This window comes from Dioscorea cayenensis, chromosome 7 (genome assembly GCF_009730915.1).
Source record: "Dioscorea cayenensis subsp. rotundata cultivar TDr96_F1 chromosome 7, TDr96_F1_v2_PseudoChromosome.rev07_lg8_w22 25.fasta, whole genome shotgun sequence".
NCBI classification, from domain to species: domain Eukaryota; kingdom Viridiplantae; phylum Streptophyta; class Magnoliopsida; order Dioscoreales; family Dioscoreaceae; genus Dioscorea; species Dioscorea cayenensis.
Window position 1 is genome coordinate 514,024 of NC_052477.1, and position 22,845 is coordinate 536,868.

At 36.6% G+C, this 22,845-nt stretch overlaps 1 protein-coding gene and 1 pseudogene across 1 annotated transcript; one reads left to right on the forward strand and one right to left on the reverse strand.

Moving 5' to 3' along the window:
* Nucleotides 1-1,799: 1,799 nt before the first annotated feature.
* On the reverse strand, nt 1,800-7,302 carry LOC120264820 (protein MAEA homolog). Its single transcript, XM_039272676.1, has 7 exons — nt 6,902-7,302; nt 6,552-6,746; nt 5,953-6,075; nt 5,238-5,423; nt 2,932-3,065; nt 2,348-2,534; nt 1,800-2,209 (listed from the first exon to the last, which is right to left on the reverse strand). The coding sequence occupies exons 1-7, from the start codon at nt 7,229-7,231 to the stop codon at nt 2,108-2,110; spliced, it is 1,257 nt and encodes a 418-aa protein (XP_039128610.1). The 5' UTR covers nt 7,232-7,302; the 3' UTR covers nt 1,800-2,107.
* Nucleotides 7,303-15,822: 8,520 nt separating this feature from the next.
* LOC120264688 lies at nt 15,823-21,660 on the forward strand (annotated as a pseudogene).
* The last annotated feature ends 1,185 nt before the right edge of the window (nt 21,661-22,845 follow it).

The window sequence follows — 22,845 nt, forward strand, 5'->3', positions numbered from 1 at the left end:
ATTATGAAGATACACAAATGAAGCACCAGGACAAATTTAAACCGCGTCGGTCAGACTCACAAAACGGTGGGTTGGGGAAGCCCCAGTTTAGTGGTTTCAATCTAGCTCAAAAATAAAGTGGTGGCCAATGGTCCAAAGGTCGAACTCAATTTTATAAATAAAGTAAATAATATAAAATATAATTTGAGATTTATTAAAACCATGTGAACCCGACTTGGCTCAAATGGTTCATAGTCGAACTGCTTGAGTCATAAAGTTCAATAGCGGATCTCAGCCTACCCGTCCAGTTATGTTTAATTGGGAGAGTGGGGTGGGATGAGAAGATTGTTGAGGGTGTAATGAGTATTTGGTTACTGGAGTGAAGGGGGTAAGGGGGTAAAGCACCCTTTTTCATCCCTTCATAATCCACTCCCAAATTAAGGCCTTTTGGGAGAATGGATGTTTGTTATTATAATTATTTTAATTAAATAATATAAAATATTAATAGTATCTTTCACTAATTTCTATAATTCCCATTATATCCTCACTTACTTAAAAAACCCTATATTTTACTTACTAAACTTTTATAAAAAAACCAAATTACTTTTTATCAATTTAAATTTTTTTTATAATAGCTATTTAAAACCTAATTTCATCTTTCATATTATTTTTTTCCTTAATTTTTTAATGTGTCAATTAAAAATTAATAATAATAATTTAATAATAATAAAAATAAAAATAAATAAATAAATATAAAAAATTCAATAATTATAGTATTAGTTTTAAAATAATATTATAATAATAATAATATTATTGCACAAATAATATTATTAGTAATATTAATATTAATATTAACAAAATTTGTACAAAATAATTTTAAATACATATAAAAAAAAATTTATGATCAATTTTATATAAAAGGATAAATTAGTAAAATATACATTACATCTCTCCTCACTCCTTTGAACCAAACAAAAAAAAATAAATTACCTCTCTACACTCCTCCATTGAACCAAACATAAAACTTTTTCCAAACCCTCTATTCTCCTCCCCATCCCACAAACCAAACAAGGGGTTAAAGAGGAAGTATATCACCCTAACCTTCAGATCCAGTCCAACTGGGTTAGACAGCCCGACGGTTCCAGTTCTTAGTGCATAGTACTCTACTAAGGCACTGCATAAAGTTAATATATCATGCACGGACAAGAGACAACAGGCAAGAGAGAACGAAAAACGAGAGCCCATATATATCCATGAAGTATGATTCGGATCCATAAGACCACATCCTAGTCCAGATCAAGCAAGTTACATCCCTTCACGTCGAGTCAGGTATCAAGCCCTAGTTACAGCAACACAGTGAGAACGCCATTTCAATCAGCTGTAGATCATACCATACTGCGCAAGTTAGACAGATGGACCCATCCAAGTTTGCTGGCCATCTGTGTCATCACCTCATCCCAACTATAACAGAGATTCAGGTGTAAACTTTAATATAAAGAAGCTGAGAAATGCTTAAAATCTGATTCGTGCAGCCAAAGCAAGAACCCAAGAAACTCTATGCTAAAACAAGCACACAAGAGATGGAACAAGTATAGCATGATTCCATCTATATTTGCATGTCTCCGGCTTTGCTCTGCCCATATCCGTCATCATCCTCATTCCAACTTCAAGAATTTCAGAAGCATTCACAGAGAACTATTAACCAAAAGCAGAAAAACAAACAAACAAACAAACAAACAAACATTCATGCTTAAAATCTGGTGCGCACTAGTGAAGCAAGAAGCCAAAAGCTATAAACTAAAGCAACAGCGCAAAAGAGATAACAAATATAACATGATTCCATCAGATCATTGGGGCAGCTGTGGTCGTGGGAGTTCAAAATGATGAAATGCAACAATTTATCCGATATAGACAAGAGATCTTGAACCTTGGAAGGTGAAAAAGTTTTCTTCTTCATAGATGGAAGAACATAAATTTACCTTCACCATTTATCCACATTGATTGTCTTATAAACATTAGTTAACAGACAGAACATACGCCTTTGATCAGAGGGTAATCTTCCACAAATACCTGTAGTTTTCCAACTAATGGGACCAAGTTCCAGCAGAAGTATCCATGATAGCACGTCCTAGGATATGAAAGCCTTGACAAGCTGAGTATAGTTGAAAACAGCACCTGTCCTAGGACAAGTAACTTTGCCATCATTACTCTTCGCCATTTCCTCAAGCGCCTGCCATGCAAATAAAACAAGATGAGCAAATTGTAACCTATAAAACATTTCAGTGGCTAAATTAAACCATAACTACTCAATTCAAGTCTTCAAAGGGATCTTCACAAGAGAATCTGCAGTTCTAATAATGCTCAATACCTTTGTGCTATACACATAGCCATTTGGCAATACAAGAGGGGGGTTCTCTGTGTCCATCAGCTCTTTCGTTATGTGGCAAACAAGCTTTGAATGATGTTGCTTTGAAAAAGGAAGTGGTGCAGCCAATTCCCGGAACACATCTTGTGAAAGAGGATCTTCTATGGGACAACCCTCTTCATACGAAAATCTTAGAGAGGTCAAGAAGAAACAAAATTCTAGCAATGTACTTCATCTGTTAAAATATTCCTTCATTTTCTCATTAAGATAAACAAACTGCAACCTATTAAATATTTCAGCAATTATAATCACTCGACTCAAGTCTCACTGAACTTCATAAGAGTCTTCACAAGAAAAGAGCTCTCACTCTGCTCACGCCCTTTGTGCTCCAAGCATAGCCATTTGCTAATAGTGAGTTATTTTCCATTAATATGGATTTCATAAAGGAATTCTAGTATTGTCCATCTATTAAAATATTACTTCATTTTCTTATTATCACCAAGTTCCAGAAGGAAATGTCAAAAAGCCATACCTCAATTTAAATCACGCAGAGATGAAGTTTATCAAATAAAATTCATGCAGGATACGGCGTCTTTAGAGCAGACAATCCCGCTTGTAGATATATATTCAGCAAAGGTTCAAGTGTCATGCCATACAATTTGCAGAACTCATGTTTAAATTGCTCAACTAAATAATCCCACTGCTTGGGTTCAAATAAAACCTGTCCAAGAAACTCAAGAAAATAACTTCCCTTTCCTAACAATCCAAACACAGATGTTCTAAATTATAAAGAAAAACTATTTCATCATAAGAACAACATGAAAGCTATTTTAACTATAAGGGTTAAGGGGTCTGTCACTCCATGAAATGGAGCCTGATGGCTGATGTTCAATTTCATAAAGCGAAAAATGTTCTATTTCGTTATTGAAGTGAAGGGTTTTATCTGTTTCCGTCCATCAATCAGCCACATGTCTGACAATGTTCCATCTGCAGTTTATGTGGTAATACATGTGGACAGCTTACACCTGTCAGCTGCCACGCGACAATTCAAATATTTCTTAATTTTTTCAGTCCATACTTCTAACTATTTTTACAAAAAACACTTGACAATTTTTCATAACATGATAGATGCGTTTTCTTAATTGTTGAAACTTTACAGAAAAAGCTCCTGCAAAAAATGGATATAAACATGAAACATAGTGATCTAAATTATACAAAAACAACCCCCTCACAAAACTGTTTATAACATATAAAACTAACCCTAAGTTACTTTATTTTTCATGTTGATACCCATATTTTACAAGAACTCTCATGTTAATATAAAAAATTAATAGCTCAATTTTGTCATATTCATATTAAGATTTGACAACGATTGTTTCGTAAAATATAAATAGGTACAATTATTTTCTAAAAAAACATTAAAAATATACACATGCATATATTTTTAATTGCCATTTCACAGCAATTGTAGATAAACTGCACACAATCCATATCAGGAGGTGTAATGATGTTAAATAGGTGGTCTGACGGAGGGACGAATATGAACAAAAGCATGCACCAGGGAAGAAATCTGACACCAGCCTTTATTTTAGAGACAAATAATTTCCTTAAAGAAAATCATTACAGAATTAGTTTGAGAGTTATAAACAGAATACTAGTGGAATTTAAGATGTTATTACAATCTCAATGCAATTAAGCAAAGAAAGTCTTCATGCTCTTTGCAAGGGACAATCATTTTTTTTATAGACAGTGGCAGATTAAGAAAATCAACATAAGCCGGATGGATATGGAGCAAGAAGAGAATCTTCACATCAACGATAGTGTACCAGAAACTGGAAACAAAATGTTTACTAACTTGTATGCAGCTCTCTGACTACTGATTCAATTTCCATTACAAGAGACAGAAGAAAATTAACAAATCAAACCAAACTCAACTTACACCGATTTAATTCAGCTTTTTTAAAGCCCTCAGTTAGGTCTATGTTTTCCTTTTTATCAAATTAAATCATATCTGCTTCTAGTTCTTATTTAAGATTTTAAAAAGGCAAAAGGCAAGAGCATAAAGAAGAAACAGATCAGGGTTGTCCATAATGAGGATTGTAAAACCCAGGTTTGGCCTGGCTCTCCTTATCTTGAAACCAGATCCTTAGGACTATGGCATTAACTAGTAAGCTTTCTTCCAAATTCTTAAACTTATTTAGTTTTCAAGGTCAGCCAATCTAGGAATTAATCCCAGCCCAAAAAATCAACCGATACCACTTTTTTAAGTTGAAGCAGCCCAAGCACACGGACAGCCCTATTAGCAAGGAGCGCAAGAGAGTATTGAAGATCAGGATGAATTGAATAAAGCACCCAACCAAATAAAAAAAGATTCACTAATTTTTGGTTTCCCTTCTCAGGCTACATTTTATCATGTAGTTTTCCTCAAAGTAATGGGTGCTTTAAATTGTGGCATATTAAAAAGCGTATTATTCCACTTATTTCCAAAAAGCCCTAATTTAAACTGTACAATCTAATTTAATCCAAATCAATTAGTATGGTAGCATTTCTGTACATAGTTTAATTTTAATAAAGAAAATACGGTTTTACTAAACATAATAAGAGCCATATATATTACCACTATGCTATTGTAGTGTTTTTACAGGACATGTCTCCTAATGTAACATTGACTCCAGAACTAGTCTCGGAATAATCATAAAAAACCCAAATCATCCCTTACAAATACAGTTGCTTTCAACTTAAAAAAAAAGGTTGATGAATTTAATTCAGTTTAAAATCTTCATCACCAAATTAAATTGGCACCTGTGCACCATAAAGGTTGAAGTTTGCAAGGAAAAGGATACCAGACTACCGCATTCAACAAAAGCTATAGACTGAAGAGTATAAGACTTGCCTTGTAATTAACGCATTCGGTACTACTTTTAAACGCCAATGTTGCCATGACTCGCTGTAGTTCCTTCATATGGGTAGCACCCCATGGTGCAAGATACTTCCGAGCATATGTGATAGCCTGCAAATTGTTTTCAGCTCGTACCAACTCTATGAATTCCTGCAGCCGCAACTGAAACTCAAATTTACTCTGCAAGATGTAGTGCAACTAAGTTATGATTAGCTTCCACAAATTGGAAATGCATTTGGGTATATAGAGAAATATTTTTTAGTGGAACAAGGACTTCATCAATTAACAATGTTTGCCTAAAGTAATTTAATGACCATCTGCAATCTAACTCATTCAGCAACCATAAATGGGCTCTGAAACATTACATTTATAGGTCAGTCTAGAATCATACCATGGGCAATTATTTAAATAATAAAAAAGAAATCACATCATTCCTGAGTGAGGTCAGTGATCAACAGGCAACAGAATTAGTGATTCCATTTCAAGTGGTGCATGGCCCAACAAAGAACTTTGATGCCTGAATCGGGTATTAGTCTGTTAGAATGCATATATGCCCAAGACCTTTAGTGGAATGTCCAATTTGCTTTAATCATATCTGTATGAAATTTCTTATCGACTATTTCCTTCTCAGTAAAATTTTACTTTGTAAATTAGTACTTCAGAACATTATCAATAAAAAAATAGACAAATCACAATCAGCACAGCATACCTTTGATTTTTTCAACCTTGCCCTATTGTCTATGCACCAAGCAAGAGCAGGAGCCACTTCCTTATTGTGGAGTGAGTCAATTACTCTTTTTGCATCAAGAAAGGCATCAATATCTACAAGATCCTACAACAAATCAGACCATCAAATAAGAAATGATGATGTCTAGCAGCTCGCAAGAACAAATCTTTTGCCAAACGAGTACCAATAACAAACTATAATTGCATTGGAAGGCATACACCTGAATGATCTTGCAAGAAATTTTAAGGATTGAAACCACATATTCAACAAGAAATATTAAGGATTGAAACCACATATTCAAAATTCAGGCAACAGAAAAAAAAAATAACAATTTTGCATAGAGCAGAATCATAAGACAGCAATTTCAGTCTTCTAGGTTAGCAGTGTGAGCAGTTGCATCCATGAAATCAACCAAAGAAAAGAAATAAGGGTATATATTGATCACTCGTAGCAAATAATATAACACTCTAAAAAAAAGTTCAGTGCAAGGGGAAATGAAAATGAACGGACAGTAAAAGTATCAACATTCAAAAAGGGATTGAGCTAAAATAACTAAAGAAGGTTGAGGAGAAGGATCAAGCCTGCATATTGCTGATTTCTGCCATCTTGGCGGCGGTGTCATAGTATGACATGCGCAGCATGTAATCCACCAGAATCCGCTTCAGCCTCGTGTTGCTCCAATCCGACATATTCCCCGCATCTACTCCATCCAAATGATTCAGTCTTGCACGGCATCGTTGAGCTTGCAAATTCTCAGTCCTGTTGCCTTCTTCAAGCTAATTGACCGGCGAACCATGTGATTGGGATCAAGAGATGATGTTATTCATTGACAAGATCCATGACGGGAATTGACAAATTAATTAGTGGCCAACAAAGTAAATAGAGGAACAAGAAAAGGGGAATGGGAAGAGGGTCCGTAGAAGTTAGTTACCTTGCGCTTGAGTCCCTGGAGACGGGAAACGAGGGAGGTAAGATGGGTGACGGCGTCCTCTTTGGACATTCCCTCTGAGCGGTCAGCAGCATCGGCAACGCCAGAGAGCACAACCGAGACCTCCTTCTCGACGCTGCGGTGATTCCCCCTGATCGTCTTCTTGAGATGCTCGAAGGGCACCCTCAGGAACTGATGCTCCAACCTTAGGGATTCCGCGATTTGGATCAACCTCGTTGAGGGCGTTGTAGGTCCGGCCGGCACTGCAGCTGAGACAGAGGAGTTGCTGATGATGGAACCCCCGTCAGGAGGCAACCCCATGGACACCTCCATGATCCCTTGACGGCGCTAACGCAGATGGATCCAAGAATTCTGCCGATGGAACGAGGAAGGCGGATGCGTGATGCTAAATACTCTGCTTTTGCCAATTGGATAAAAAATTAAATTAAAAATTAAATTAAAAATTAAATTTTTTTAAAAAAAACCACACCTTTACTACAAAAGTCATCGAGGAGAATTCAGAAATAAAATAATTAATATGTTAATCTGTTCTAAATTTATTGCATTTTTTTAAGAAATATTAATAAACCGTAATATCCAGATTAATCTCTCTCTATTTTTCTCTATCCTCTGATTCGAAAGACTGGGACTAATCACTCTATTTTTAAAAAAATACGATCGATTAGTCCTCTATTTTTGAAAAATACAGATCACTATTCTTGGCTCATTTTTAGAGAGAAAGAGATCAAGTAGAATCTATTTTCAATAAGTAAAAGAATTACGTGAGGGTCATTTCTAAGAGTTTAAAAGTAAAAAGAGAGAAAAGTAGAGGACTCAAACCTACAATTTATTTTAAAAAAATTAAGAATTCAAAGCATGATGAGGTGGTTACTCTTAACAGAAAAGAAATTGTATAAAAACAATTAAAAAATAAACAGGTATAATATGCATTAAAGCATGTGGTGAATTAAATAGAAGAGTTGCATAGATCCAAAAGGTCTAGTGACACTAAATTCACTGTGAAAGTTTAACTTATTGGATATTTATTGTTTGGGTTCAAAATACTTGTATGAGAGCATGCAATCCAATCTTTGTATCAACTGAATTTTATTATGCACACCCCTAATTATAAATATATTTGTCATAATTTGTAAATTAAAAATCATAGAAATGAGAATGTTCCGTTCTATTTGACAAGAGTGCATTACAACAATGCCATAGTTTTTTGGGCATAAAAAACTATGAAGTTTATTTTATACTTAATTATTTTTTTAACATATTTTTATCCAATTTGCAAAAAAAAAAGGTTATAAAATAAATTGTGTTTCTATTGTTTTCCAAATTTTTGCTTATCAAACCGACTATTATTCTTTGTCAACCTCATTTAAGATCGTATTTCTTTGAAATCCATGTCCATTGTTTTAGAAGTTTAAATGATTTAATAAAAACTTATATTTTTATTTGTTTATGTTAAAAAATAAAATAAAAAAAGTGTCTAATTAACACTATGGTGACTCCCCTTCTAAGGCTAGAGTTGTTGCTTGGTCAATATGATGTTAATATTTTTTTAAAATTTATTTATTTATAAAAGTGAATAAGTCACAACCCACAACCCTTATCCATTACGATGAATGAAAATTGAACTTTCAAAATCTCACTTAAGGAGCTTGATGAGTTGTCAGTCTCTTGTTATGGGTGTTTATGTTTTAAATTTAAATGAAAACTAGTTATGATTTTTTCAAATAGTAAGTTTTCTATTTTGTTTGTGTTTTAAAGGTCTCGAGTTTGAAACCTCCAAACACAATGCAAAAAAAATAAAAAGGTTCTTGTCGTCAATTTATCAAAAAAAAAAATTCTCACCGTTTAAAGTTATTATAATAATAATAATAATAATAATAATAATAATAATAATAAACCATATAAATTAAAATTTCTTCTTAGAGAAAAATGTGAGAAAACGTATAGAGTTAGAATCATCAGCCTTTGAGTTGGAAGAAAAATGGGATGGCCAACTACATAAAATGTTCTCCTTTGGTAATTTTTTAAAATTATAAATTATTTATTTTTTGAGACAAATTATTAAAATCCTCATTAGGATCATTTGGCTCCTCTAACATTAGAAATTGCTTTTCATTCACTTTTGGAATTATTTCCTATACAATTCCATTTGAGTAAAATATTGAAAATACCCCTAAAATATTTAACAACACTCGTAAGGGAAAGCGGGAACTCATTTGGTGCACGAAGAACTAGACGAACTCACCGGGTTTTAAGAGTAGGCTTTTATTTCAATGAGGCTGGGTCCTCACTCTTGGTGTAGTTAAACTCTCACTCAAGGCTGAAGCTAAGGGATTCAGTTCTCAACATAAACAGAGAAACTTCAAAACTATGATGATTAAAAAGCCTCACAAAAAAATGAGAATAGCTTTCCCTTGTTACTGTATACCCATATTTGGTATTTGGTAAAAGGAATGGGCAATGTTTTTATATGGGAATAAGATTCCTACACTTGGGCTAATTCCATTCCTTTCGAGATTGGGGGAATGTTATTCCCCCTTGGAAAATGATGAGTTTGACCCTCTCCCTCTCTTTTAATTTAAATAAATAATAATCATTATCATTATGCATGAATTAAATATTTAATTATAATGATTAAAACATAAAATAGTTAAAGGGGTTTATATTAACTAAAATTTTTTATTAAAATCATTATTTAAATTATTTAATAAATGTGTAAATTTAGTTGTTATTAAACCTAATCTACTATTTTATACAAATTTCATCACATTTCTCTCTTACTCTTTTCATTCATTATTCCTTCCAACCAAACACTATTTAATATTTATTCTCATTTATCTTGTTTCTATTTCGCATAAACCTATTTTCCCTAATCTCATTCCTCACATTCTCATCCCACAAACCAGAAGCAACCTGAAAACAGACCCTTAGGTTCCATATGATTGATACTAGCATAATCGTACTTTGTATTTTGAGGGGAGCTATTGTCTGAAACAAGCTCACCTCAAGTATTAGTGTGAGGGCAAGCTGGCTCATGCACAAGAGTTTTTTATGGAGGATAAATGGATTATTTTCTTATTTTGGATTTAAGAAATAAAATTTTAAACATGTGGAATGTTTCCGAATATTAGAAAAAAAAAAGAGGTACAATAAAATTTTTAAAAATTAAACTTTTCATAGTAGTACCACTTTCCTTTATTTTTTTTTATTTTGATTTGTTGTTAAATTTTAAAATCTCTCATATTTGAAAAATATGTCATTTAGTTGAAAATAATTTTATTTTTTTTTTGCACGCTTGTATTTTCCTTTTTTCATTTAATCAAACCTTATATATATATATATATGCACATTGTTAGAGGTCCCTGTATATTGGGCCCATCTTTGGTTTCAAAACATTCTTATTTAGTTTAGTACCACATTGCCTATTTGTAAGGCCTTAACCCACCTTATATATGGCACTATTTATTAGCCCTTAACTTTGGTTTAGTGGTTATGCTCTCTTACGCGTAAGCGCAGGGGTGTAAATTTCAGGGTTGGATTCGGAATTTGGCTTGAAACTTCTGAACTCATGTAGGCGCATGATGCGGGCACGAATGCACCGATTTTCTTTTTGTGTTGCACTGTTTCTCATACGTGCGCATGATCGAATCAAATAGAGTTTTGGGATGGGATTGGCATCCTAATCTGGAGGTGGCTTGGATGATATGTGGGGACTTTTGCGAAGCATTTCACTTGGATCAATGTCCAATCTAGTTGGGTAGCAATGTTCCCTAGGGTCCTGTAAAATTTGGGGTCTGATCATGTTCCTATTCGGGATGAGTCGGGAATTCACATTCCCAAGACTCGCCCTTTTCGCTTCGAACAAGCGTGGTGGTCGGCAGATAACTTTTTTTGACATAATCAAGAATTGGTGGGATACTAACCAATTGAATAGTTGCGGGCCATTTATTCTGGAGAAAAAGATCTCACTCCTCAGAGAGCGGCTAAAGTACTGGGCGAAAATGGAGTTTGGCTTGATCAAATTGAAAAAATTGGCTCTTTTGCATGATATTGGAATAATTGATGCCACAAAGGAATCGCGCCCTTTGACAGATGAGGAAAGGGGCAGATACAACGCCTTAAAAGTGAAGATGTTTTCAATTCTCAATCAGGAAGAGATATACTGAAAACAGAGAGCTAGAGTAACTTGGCTTAAAAAAGTTGATAAAAACACAAGTTACTTTCACTCTGTTGCTAACGGTCGCCGAAATAGGAATTTCATTCCTTTTGGGTTTAACATGATAATCGTAGGGTAGATGACATTGGGAGGATTCATGACACCTTCACCTCCTTTTACAAAGATCTTTATGGTTCAACATAGGAACATTGATTCCAGCTTAATTGGTCTAACCTCCTTGGTATAAAAGTTCAGAGTGATTAGACTGGCGTTGGATATCCCGTCCTCACAAGATGAAATCAGGGCGGCTGTTTTCAATATGAGTGTTTAAAAAGCCCTAGGACTAGATGATTTTTTTATTCCTTTTTTTTTCAAAAGTTCTGGGAAATCGTCAAGTTCGATATCTTTAAGCTTTGTGATGACTTTTACTGGGGGAATGCTAACTTGGAGAGAATTAATTGGGCTAACATTGCCGTAATCCCTAAATGCCAAACTCTAGATGACCCCTTCCATTATTGTCCAATTAGTCTCATTAATTCTACTCTTAAGATTGTGTCAAAAGTTTTAGCAAACAGACTCAATTGTAAGATTGATGCTCTAATTGATATGACGTAATCAGCTTTCATTAAGGGTCATTGCATTATCGATAATATTTCTACAGCCTAAGAGCTCATCTTCTACATCCGAAAACATTAGCTTCCGGGTCTGATCCTTAAAGTAGATTTTTCCAAAGCTTTCGACACAGTTGACTGGGGATTCTTACTTGATCTTCTGAGGGCCCTAGGTTTTAGTGCAAAATGGACAGGGTGGATCTAGACCATTTTGTTTACTTCAAAGGCAATTTTCCTTGTCAATGGAACTCAACGTGGGTATATCGTTAACGTAGGGGCCTTAGACAAGGAGATCTACTTTCATCTTTATTGTTTATCCTTGTGGTGGATGTTCTAAGTACCATGTTTAATAACCCCCTGAATTATGGGATCCTTCATGGTATCGCATTAGGTAACCGGGGTGATAAAATGTGTCATCTCCATTTTACTGATGATCTTCTAGTTATGACGACAGGGGGAGGGGAAGATCTTCGTATAATCAAGCTAATCCTACTCTTATTTGAAGGTCTCTTAGGTCTAAAGGTTATCTCTAGCAAAACTTTCTTATATTCTTCTCCAAAAAAACCAAGAGCCACCAGCCTACCTTCCTAGAACCTTGCATTGTAGTACGGGCACCTTGCCATTGGTATATCTTGGAATTCCAATTTTGGGTTGTCGTCCAAGAAGACAAGATTGGGATATCCTAATAAATAAAATTAGAAATAGGTTAGCAGAGTGGAAATCCAGATTCTAAGCTGCTCTCTCTTGGAGGAAGACTCACTCTCCTGAACACGGTGCTATCTGCTATTCCAATCTAATGGATGTCTATTTATAAGCTATCCTGTTGGGTAATTAAAAATATTGACAAAATTAGAAGAGATTTTCTCTAGTCAGGCCCGGATGGTCACCACTCGAAGATGAGATTGGTTTATTGGTTGAGGTTTTGCAGATCAAGAGATCAAGGAGGCTATGGGATTTTAAACCTGATCATCTTCAACATTACCTTGCTTGGCAAATTGTGGTGGAAAATCATAGCTGATAGGCATTGGTGTGGCGAATTAATTTAATTTTGCCGCAAAAATTACTTTTGAAATATTCCTTCTCGGAACTTATTCTATAAACAATGCTTTAGGAGATCGTTCTTCTGGAATGGAATCCTCCATACTTTGCAGCCCATCAAGAAAAATCTATTTCCACTCATCTGAAAATGGAGCCTCCACTTTGTGTTGGCTAGATAATTGGGTGGAAGGACATGCAATGGCGGATATCTAGCCGGATATCTTTCAATCAATGCAGAGCAAGGAAGACACCATCAAAGACTTGGCTTGCAAGAATACACTTGTTCCATTAGGGGACTTCTCACCTGCTCGCAGCCTGATTGATCAAATCAACTCGCATCTCGCTTCGGAGGGGGATGACAAATGGTGGAAGTTATTGGCAAATGGTATTTTTTCGGTCAAATCCTTCTACAATTTCTTGAATGATGGTAGGTTAAGATGTCGTTGGACCACCATTATCCTTAAAGGGCAATGCTAAAAAAAGATCAACATGTTTAACTGGTTGGCACGGGACAATAAAATCTTGACTTGAGAAAATTTAGCACTGTGAAGATGTAACCTCTTACATTCTACCATGTGTGCTATGTGTCATGTTGACATTGAATTGGCCGATCATTTCTTCATCCAGTGCCCCGTCGCATCCTACATTTGGAATTATTTTGGCCAGCTCTTGAGGACTCGTTGTGTCCCGTCGTTATTTAGTGATTTGTGGGGGGGATTGGAGAAAAAACATTAGAAAGGCACTTATTTTTGGGACCTGATTGTGCGATCAATCACTTAGAACATTTGGCTTGAAAAAAATGCCCACATATTTCTTCTGTGGTTAATTGCAGCCCCTGAATTGAAGAAGGCAAGATTGGAGGAGCCAATGACGAAAGTCAAGCGTAGCTTTGAGTTTCTCTCCTTTAGGGACTCGGCGTTTAGTGTCCTTTCTGAGCCCACTCCGAACCCTGGCGAGATCTAGTTGTTGATAGTTTGTCCATCCCTAGAGGATCTCTTTCTCAAGGGATTTTGTGGTATGTTTTCTGTCTAGAACCACCCCTTGTGGTTATGTTTTGTCTTTTTAGTTACTTCGGTCTGTTCTTCTGTCTTTGCCCACCTTTGGGTTGTGTTGTTTTCTCGGTATGTACTTCTCTTTTATTAATGAATATGATTTATCCATTTTTTCAAATATATATATATATATTATTTTGGGCGCACGTGACAAGCATTCATAATCTCGTACGTTAGCCTGCCCCATATGATGAATTTTTAAAGCTCATTAAGCCATTGTAACGGATGTATCTTCATGCTAGCCTTTTGCCTTCGTTAAAAAAATGATAAATTATTTAAATAGTCGGCCAACTATTGGCTCACTCCTATTTGGTTCACCAAATTATAATAAATATCAATTGCGTACCCTAACTTTATATTCATGTTTAATTGGGTCACCCGGGCTGTTAATAGTGCACTGACATAGTATGCCACATGTACAAAGAATGAAATTAAATAAGCGGCATTATTGCAATTTATCTCACTAAAAAAATTCAAAATTAAATTACTTTTTGTTTATATGTCATAAAAACCAATTGTATTAGTTGACTATTTTCAATATAAAGAGTGTTTTTAATTAAGTGGCATGCTAATGTGACAAGGGAGCATGACGTGGCATGCTATGTAAGCATTATATTAATAGAGTTACTCCGCTGACCTAATTGAACAAAAATTTAAAGTTAGGGTACCTAATTGAGTTTTTTTTATTTTATAATTGAGTGAGTCAAATAAGAAAAATTTAATAGTTAAATGACTGTTTAAATAATTAAAAAGACAATTAGTGAGAGACTTCGACCGTAATATTTCCAAAATTTGGACAAGTTTCTTCTGCGCCTAAAGGAATAAAAATATTCGAAGGACTATGGACGGGGCATCAAAACAACCCCTCTTTGAAGGCAGCGTTCCCCTCCAAGCTCGATCCTTTCCATTTTTCCCTCCCTCGATCAGTGTCTGTCAGCTAATTAAAACAGTTTTCCAACTATTGGGCTCATTTTCTTCCCCTTTCTGCTTATCAGTCCGAGGTATGCTTCTTCTCTCATTTTCTTCCCAATCACTCCTCTTCTGCTCAATTTACTTTTCTCCTTTTTTTTTGTCCAATGCCATTAGTCTAGCGTCGCAGCTCCTCATCCTTCGTCTCTCTCTCTCTCTCTCTAAACATCTTCTTTTTTATTTTTATTTTTTTTATTTTTTTTTTATTTTTATGTGTAGTTTGTGGCTATAAGATCATTTAAGTTTAGAATTCACGAAATTGCGATAACCATCCCTGATTATTTGCTGTTTGCTGAATGTTGATTTGTTGTTTGCTCTATTGACTGACAGAAGGTTGTTGAATACTGTAACCTTTTACTTGTTGCTATTATTTTTTAAGAATGTCTGCAAGACCACAAGTTCTCATCTATGAAGCATGGACACGGTGACTGTGACACGATACTACTACCCACTACCTGACACTGACGATAAAGGTAATTTTTAAAAAAATTAAAGACACGTGTATGGTGGGACACTCAATATATATATATATAATGAAAAATACTCATTATAAATATAAATAATTATATTTATTGTTTAAATATAAATAATTTTTATAATAAATCTATTGCAATTATGCTAAAGGAAAAGTCTTCAACATTGACATAACAATAGTAAATACACTAATATCAAAAAAATCACTTCCTTAATTTAAAATGATGATATAATATAATATAATGTATAATTATAATAATATTAAATTTGTTATTTAAATTTGAAATTTCACTTTTATAATACCTTATAATAAATATTTAAAAAAATAAATTGCAAAATGAGTCTAAACAAAAATTAAAAAAATAATAATAAACGAACGGTCAGGATTGATGTTTGTGGAGAAACCCTGATGTTAAAAGGCTTTGGAAGCCCTATGAGCCGCCCCTCGCCTCCTTCTCTCCAACCCTCGTCACCCTACTCCGCGTGGCGCCTCTACACCACCGGACCACCTCTCGAGCCCCTCGTCAACGCCGCGCGCAGCGCCTCCTCCACCTCTATAGCCCCTCGTCACCTCCGCGCGTAGAGACTCATAAAGCCCCTCCTCGAACCCCTCGCAGTTGCGGTCTTTGTCATCATGCTCCACCTCTCATCACCTCAATTTCATCCTCTTACAAGCCTCATGCCGGAGAAAATCTCAACCCGAACTTCTGCAACCTAAGGTTAGACAAGCTTCGCCACCAAAAATCTAGTTCGGCCGTGTCCAGGCATGTCGAGAGGTGTCCAATCGTATGAGAGGGTGTCGGATACGGTGTCCGACCGTGTCGACCGCGTATCCGTGTCGGACACCGGCACGACACCGGTACGTCGGCAGTTTTGCCGTGTCCGTGCTTCCCAGGTTCTCATTTTTAGAAGCATGCAGCATGCCTGAAGCGGTTTGGTAGTTCTCATGTAAAATGTTGGATGGATCATGATGGATTGATGAATTTATGATTTTACCTCTATGTGTATATTGGGATCCACTATTTCTTAACATTGCTCTATGTCCTTTATCTGCAATTGATTCAATACTTCAATTCAATATTTATCTCGTATATTTGAAACCATAAAATTCAGTTATTTTAATCTTCACAACACAAATATATATTATTTGCATGATCCTCAATTTTTTTTCCTGGAATTTTTGAAGATTCTAAAATTAAAGGATAAAAAATGACTCATCCTGGTAAAGGCAAGTACTACGAGTGCTTTTCAATACTAATATGATATGCTAAATATACTTACAAACAACACAGGAAACTGTTCAGTATTTCTTTAAAGCTAATTGTTATATGTTCTTGCCCATGCAGAAGGTCAGAATTTCAACTTGAAATCTATCCAATTTTGGTTTTCGTGCAATTCAGGATTTTCTTTGAATCATTTGCAAAAGCATTACCTGGTGTCAGTGATTGAGAAATTTTGGTGAAACCATGGGATCTTCTGGCTGTGAAAAAGATCGACACCGAAAGGAGATGGTTGTTACTCAGGTCAGTTTTGGTGGTTTTGATGAAAGTGTTTCTGCTAAGGAGCTCACAGATTATTTGGAATTTGAGGCTGGCTTAATATGGAGATGTAGGCTGAAGACTTCATGGACACCACCTGACTCCCATCCAGATTTTGGGATAACTGACATGTTTGCGATGCCAAGAAAGGATGATTTTATGAAGGTGGCCCCTCATGCTTTTGTACACTTTGCTAGTCCAGATGCAGCAAAGAAAGCAATTAATGCTGCCGGTCGCTGTGAGCTTGTATTGAATGGTCATCCTCTGAGGGTGAATGCAGGGACAGAGAGCTCTTTCAGAGTTAACAGGAGGAGAACAACTGATCCTTTCAAGTTTTCTAATGTAAATGTTGAAATTGGAACCCTGGTTCGCAAATATGTTTTTTGGGTTGGTTGGAAGGGCCCTGATTCTGGGACTGACTTTGTTATTGATCCCTTTGATGGATGTTGCAAGATCCATTTTTCAAAAGAGACTCCTTTCTCATTCAAAAGCACACGCGAAATAGCAGTGATAAAGTGTGACTTCAAGGTGGAGTTCTTGGTGCGAGACATAGATAGAATAGAGGTTTACAAGGATCAGGCCCCATTTGTGCTACAGTTGAATCTGACTTCTGCTCCATGTGTTTATTATAGAACAGCAGAGGATGACATTCATGTTTCTGTACCGTTTAATCTTTTAGATGATGAAGACCCATGGATAAGAACAACAGACTTCACTGCAAGTGGAGCTATTGGTAGATGCAGCTCATATCGTGTGTCACTGTCTCCTCGTTTTGGTCGTAAACTGGAAAAAGCCCTTGCATACATGACTGAACACCGAATAGCCGAGTCCAGACCGAACTATCAGATTGAAGTTCAAGATGAGCCTGATTTTGGGATATGCATGCCAGATTCTATCTTCTGTGTTCAGAATAAGAATGGCATAAGCTTTGCAACAATGTACATGGTAAATGCAGTGGTCCACAAAGGTATTGTCAATCAACACCAGCTGTCTGAAGAATTTTTCAATTTATTGAGGAGCCAGAATGATTTAGTGAATGCTGCATCTCTGAGACATATTTGGGCATACAAGCGCCCAATATTTGATGCCTTAAGGAGGTTGAAGCTTGTTCAAGAGTGGCTGTTAAAGAATCCTAAACTTTTGAAGAGCTCTAAGGTCTCGGTTGATAATATTGAAGTTCGGAGATTAGTTATAACCCCAACCAAGGCTTACTGTCTCCCTCCAGAGACAGAGCTTTCTAATAGGGTCCTTCGGAAGTATAAAGACATTGCTGACAGATTCCTGCGGGTAACTTTTATGGATGAAGGCATGCAGCGGTTGAATGCCAATGTCCTGACGAGTTTCACTGCACCTATTGTTAGGGACATCACTCTGAATTCATTCCCACAAAAAACCACAGTATTTAATAGGGTTAGGAACATTTTGTCTGATGGTTTTCACTTGTGTGGTCGGAAGTATTCCTTCCTGGCATTCTCATCCAATCAGTTAAGGGACCGTTCTGCATGGTTTTTTGCAGATGAGCCGAACACAACTGCAGATACAATTAGGCATTGGATGGGGAAGTTTTCCAATAGAAATGTTGCAAAGTGTGCAGCTAGAATGGGTCAATGTTTTTCGTCCACATATGCCACAGTAATTGTTCCAGCAAAGGATGCCAATTTAGAACTTGATGATATTGAGAGAAATGGCTATGTATTTTCAGATGGAATTGGCAAAATCACACCAAAGCTTGCATTGGAGGTGACTGAAAAATTGCAACTAGGAGAGACTCCGTCGGCCTTTCAAATCAGATATGCAGGTTGTAAAGGTGTCATTGCTGTTTGGCCAGAAAATAGTGATGGCATTCACCTGTCACTTAGACCAAGCATGAATAAGTTTGAGTCTCAGCCACAATGTACTGGAGGTTGCATCATGGACACGCCCAGCCAGGTTTCTTAAATCGTCAGATTGTAACATTACTCTCATCCTTGGGTGTCCCAGATAATGTATTTGCAAGAATGCAAGATTCCATGATCTCCAAGCTAAATCAGATGCTCATAGATGTTGATGTTGCTTTCGAGGTTCTTACAACCTCTTGTTCTGAGCAAGGGAATGTTGCAGCAATGATGCTCAGTGCTGGATTTAAACCTCAAACTGAGCCTCACTTGAAAGCAATGCTCTCCTGCATTAGATCTGCTCAATTAGGAGATCTATTGGAAAAGGCTAGGATCTTTGTCCCAATGGGAAGGTGGCTGATGGGATGCCTTGATGAGATTGGAGTGCTTGAACATGGACAATGTTTTATTCAGGCATCAATCCCATCCCTGACAAATTGCTTCTCAAAGCATGGCTCCAGGTTTTCTGGATCAAAAAATGATAGGCATGTTGTTGTAGGGACAGTTGTGATCGCCAAGAACCCTTGTCTTCATCCTGGAGATATTCGGATTCTAGAAGCTGTTGATATTCCTGCTTTACATCATCTTGTTGACTGTCTCATATTCCCCCAAAAAGGTGATAGACCTCATGCAAATGAAGCATCTGGAAGCGACCTTGATGGTGATCTGTATTTTGTTACATGGGATGAATGCCTTATTCCTCCAGGCAAACGAAGGTTGGTGGCAATGGATTATACCCCTGCTGAGGCCAAGCTGATGCCACGCTCTGTTACTCATCGAGTAAGTTGCATGAAATTATTCTGCTTCTACCCTAACCTCTCCAGGAAAAAGTTTTGTTTATTTATCTCATATCATTCGCTCTTTTGTCTTATATAAGAATACTTTTCCCGAAATAGCTTGAAACTGCTTCCTGTCATAATTGTGTTCCTTTTTTTGTTGCTTCATGTGCCAAGTTTTCTCTCTGTTTACATTTATCCTTATTTATAACTACATACTGCTAAAACAAATGCCCCTGTTAGCTTTTTAGAGATGGAATTAGAGGAAAATGACCTCTCTCTCTTTGGCTGTCACATGATTTGAATTTCACGTGTCCATTTTTGCATGATAGAATGTCAATTGAAACAATGTCATGTTTGAAGCTGGAAGGTGTTTTGGGCTCTTTCTTTATGCGCTTTCATGGATTGATTTTTGAACCTGAGTTATACTGCATATCGAATGTATCCGACAAGGAATTTTTTGTACATGGAAGATATAACCTCTTCTAAGTTAGACTAAAGAAAAGGAACTTCCTTCTTCATATGTCTAGGTACCTGTCCATATCTTTTAAAAAGGAATAGGCACCAGGTTGATTCTTTGACCTTTGTGGCCCCTTGTTAGTTCTTGCCATGTAGAAATTTAGCTAGGTCCCACCTCATTTGTGCATGATCAACGGCACACCAATATGCTTCAGTGATATCTAGAGTGTCTGACATAGTATAAATGTGTATTTATGTAGATGCAATACCATCTAAAAATTTGATCTTGTGTCAATAATAAAAACTCAATAGGATACTGAACCGGCATTTGAAAAATAATCTATGCATTAGGAAATTGTGGTGGTCGCTCTACTATGCTAAAATAGTTGCATGCTCATGCATGAGGGACCAACTTATTCTATTACAGTAGCTTATCAGCATGATACAAACCGCTTGCTTTATGGATAAACTGATGATCTGAAAGATCACACATCAAGTTGCTAATTGAGTTTGGTTGGGCTGCATTATCAGGGGCCTCTGATTTGGGGCCATGTTATTGGGCTTTTGTTATTTGAGAACAGAGGTTTTGATCTGGTTTTTGGGTTGGTTGTGTGCATGATAATTGGCACTGCGCAAGACTCAAAAGTCCTTCCAATACTTTTGTAGCTCTAGTTGTATTTCTGGCATAAGCAACAAAATAGTCAAAACTGCATTCTGTATTCTTTCAGTAGCGTGCTTGAGGCCATCTTAACTGGAAGAAGAGTCCAGCCAGTAATCTTTGCACTGACCTGATTGGTCGACACTCTTGTTCCCGCTTGATCCTCATGTATGGTGTCGCTTTGATGATGAAAGACATAGTGTTTTACATGCACATAGGGAGCTGTGATTTATTGTACCCACTACCATTTTATGCTACAGGACATAATCGATTTCTTCACAGCAGCTTTGGTTAATGAGAACCTGAGTAATTTCGCAATGCTCATGTGGTTCGTGCCGATGCGCGAAGGTGGTGAGCTAGAATAAAATGCCTTCAGTTGGTCTGAGCTTGCGCTACTGCTGTGGATTTTCGAAAATGGAAAGGTTGTGACCATGCCACAGCTGAAACCAAAATTGTATCCGGGACTTAGTGGGCAAAGCGTGTACTTCATCCCACAAGTCAGAGAAGATATCGGGCAAACTTTAGCGGAAGGCCAGAAAGATGCTTATGGTGAAAGTATATGGTGCTGTGAACTGTTCTGCACCTCTATGAGGACTTCTGCCTTTGGACACGGAGCTTTGATGTCTCTGGTGCTCTAGCTACCTTTCGGATGGCATGGTTTCACAAATGCTCACGCTGAGAGGGCAATCACTGAAAATGCTCTGTTGGGTCAGCATAGCATATGGGCTCTGAGGGGGAGATAGGTAACGTGTATCACATATCTGGTCGCCACAAAATACAAACACAGTCGGAGGCAGGGTGACCTCAAAAGATGCTGCCATGCATACTCTGCCTTCAGAAAGAGAGCCTGGTCATGTTTTGAAACTCATTGGGCTGACAGTGGCCATCTCACAGATGATGAGAAGAATGCATTGTACGAATGCAAAGCATCAGCGTGGTACCAGGTTACCTACCACCCTTTGTGGGTTAAAAAGTCAAGTGAAATAACAGAGGAAGATGGGAATGTCATCCCATCACGTCTTAGCTTTGCATGGATATCGGCTGATTACTTGGTTCGTCAAGTTGAAAACCAAGAGAGAAAAAGAGTTGACAAGAAGCCCATAGATCATCTGGCGGATTATCTGCTTGAGAGGCTCTGATTCTGCAGGTAGCTCTGGCTGTTGCCCTCATTACAGGCCCAAATAAACGCCCGGTCATCTAGCAAGACCACTCTCGCCATCACTCTGTCGATCCTAATATATTTGTAAAGTCTGGTTTTTGTGACATGAGACTCTCGTCCTGACGGTGCCAGGCTTTGCATGGACGTTGTAATATTTACTTTATCAGCTGGCATTACTAAGCGCCGAGGCAAGCAAAAACGTCTGTCGTAAATCCTGTGGTACTTCAGGGTCATATCAGCAATCCAGGTCCTTTGGTTTGCTCTGCAGTCTACCAACACTCTTTCTCGGCGGCAATGAGACAGTCGTCTGATGTTGATCAAGAGATTTCTTAGTAAAGTTTTATCGTCTGGCCACTATTAAGTATTAACATGAGCAAATACGTGCAGCAACAGTCAAATGTTCCCAAAGTATAGGTGAATGTGAAACAGTATTCGTTGACGCTGTGTTCCTAGACGTGTGGTGCAGTCTCTTTGTTGGCCTTGCGCATGTCTGCTGAGTTGCTGGCGAAAGCCAATAAGTCGCTTTTATGCTTAAGCACTTCGCTTTTAAAAATCATTGTCAGACAATTTCTTGCAGAAAATTGAACGAAAAGTTCAGTATACGCGCTCTTTTGTGAACCGCCGAGAAGTGCTTTTCTCAAAAAGCACTTTTTAAAAGCTCTTTTACGATCGTGGTGATTACTAAAATACTCCACGTAACCTTTTTATAAATTTTCTCTCATCCTTCATAGCCATGACTTCTCCAATGAATTATAATTAATATAATAATAATAATAATTATAATTAATATCATAATATATTAATTTATTATTATTTTATTATAGTGCTTTATTATAATTAAATACTAATATCTACAGTAACTTAAACGAAACTCAATAAACGCTTCATTTTAAGAATTTGCCACTCCTAAAAGCTCTTTTAAAAATCTCCATCCAAACAATTTATATATAAAAAGGCTTTTCTTTTAAGTTATCCAAACATAAAATACTAAAAAACACTTAACTTACTCTTAAAAACACTTAAAAAATGTTTCTAAATAAAAACCTCAAAACTCAACTCTTTATTTATCACTTTTAGAAGGTTTTATTTTTATTTTTATTTATTTTTTTATAACCTGAAAGAGCATTATTATTTTTTAAAACCATATATCATTATGGATTATAAT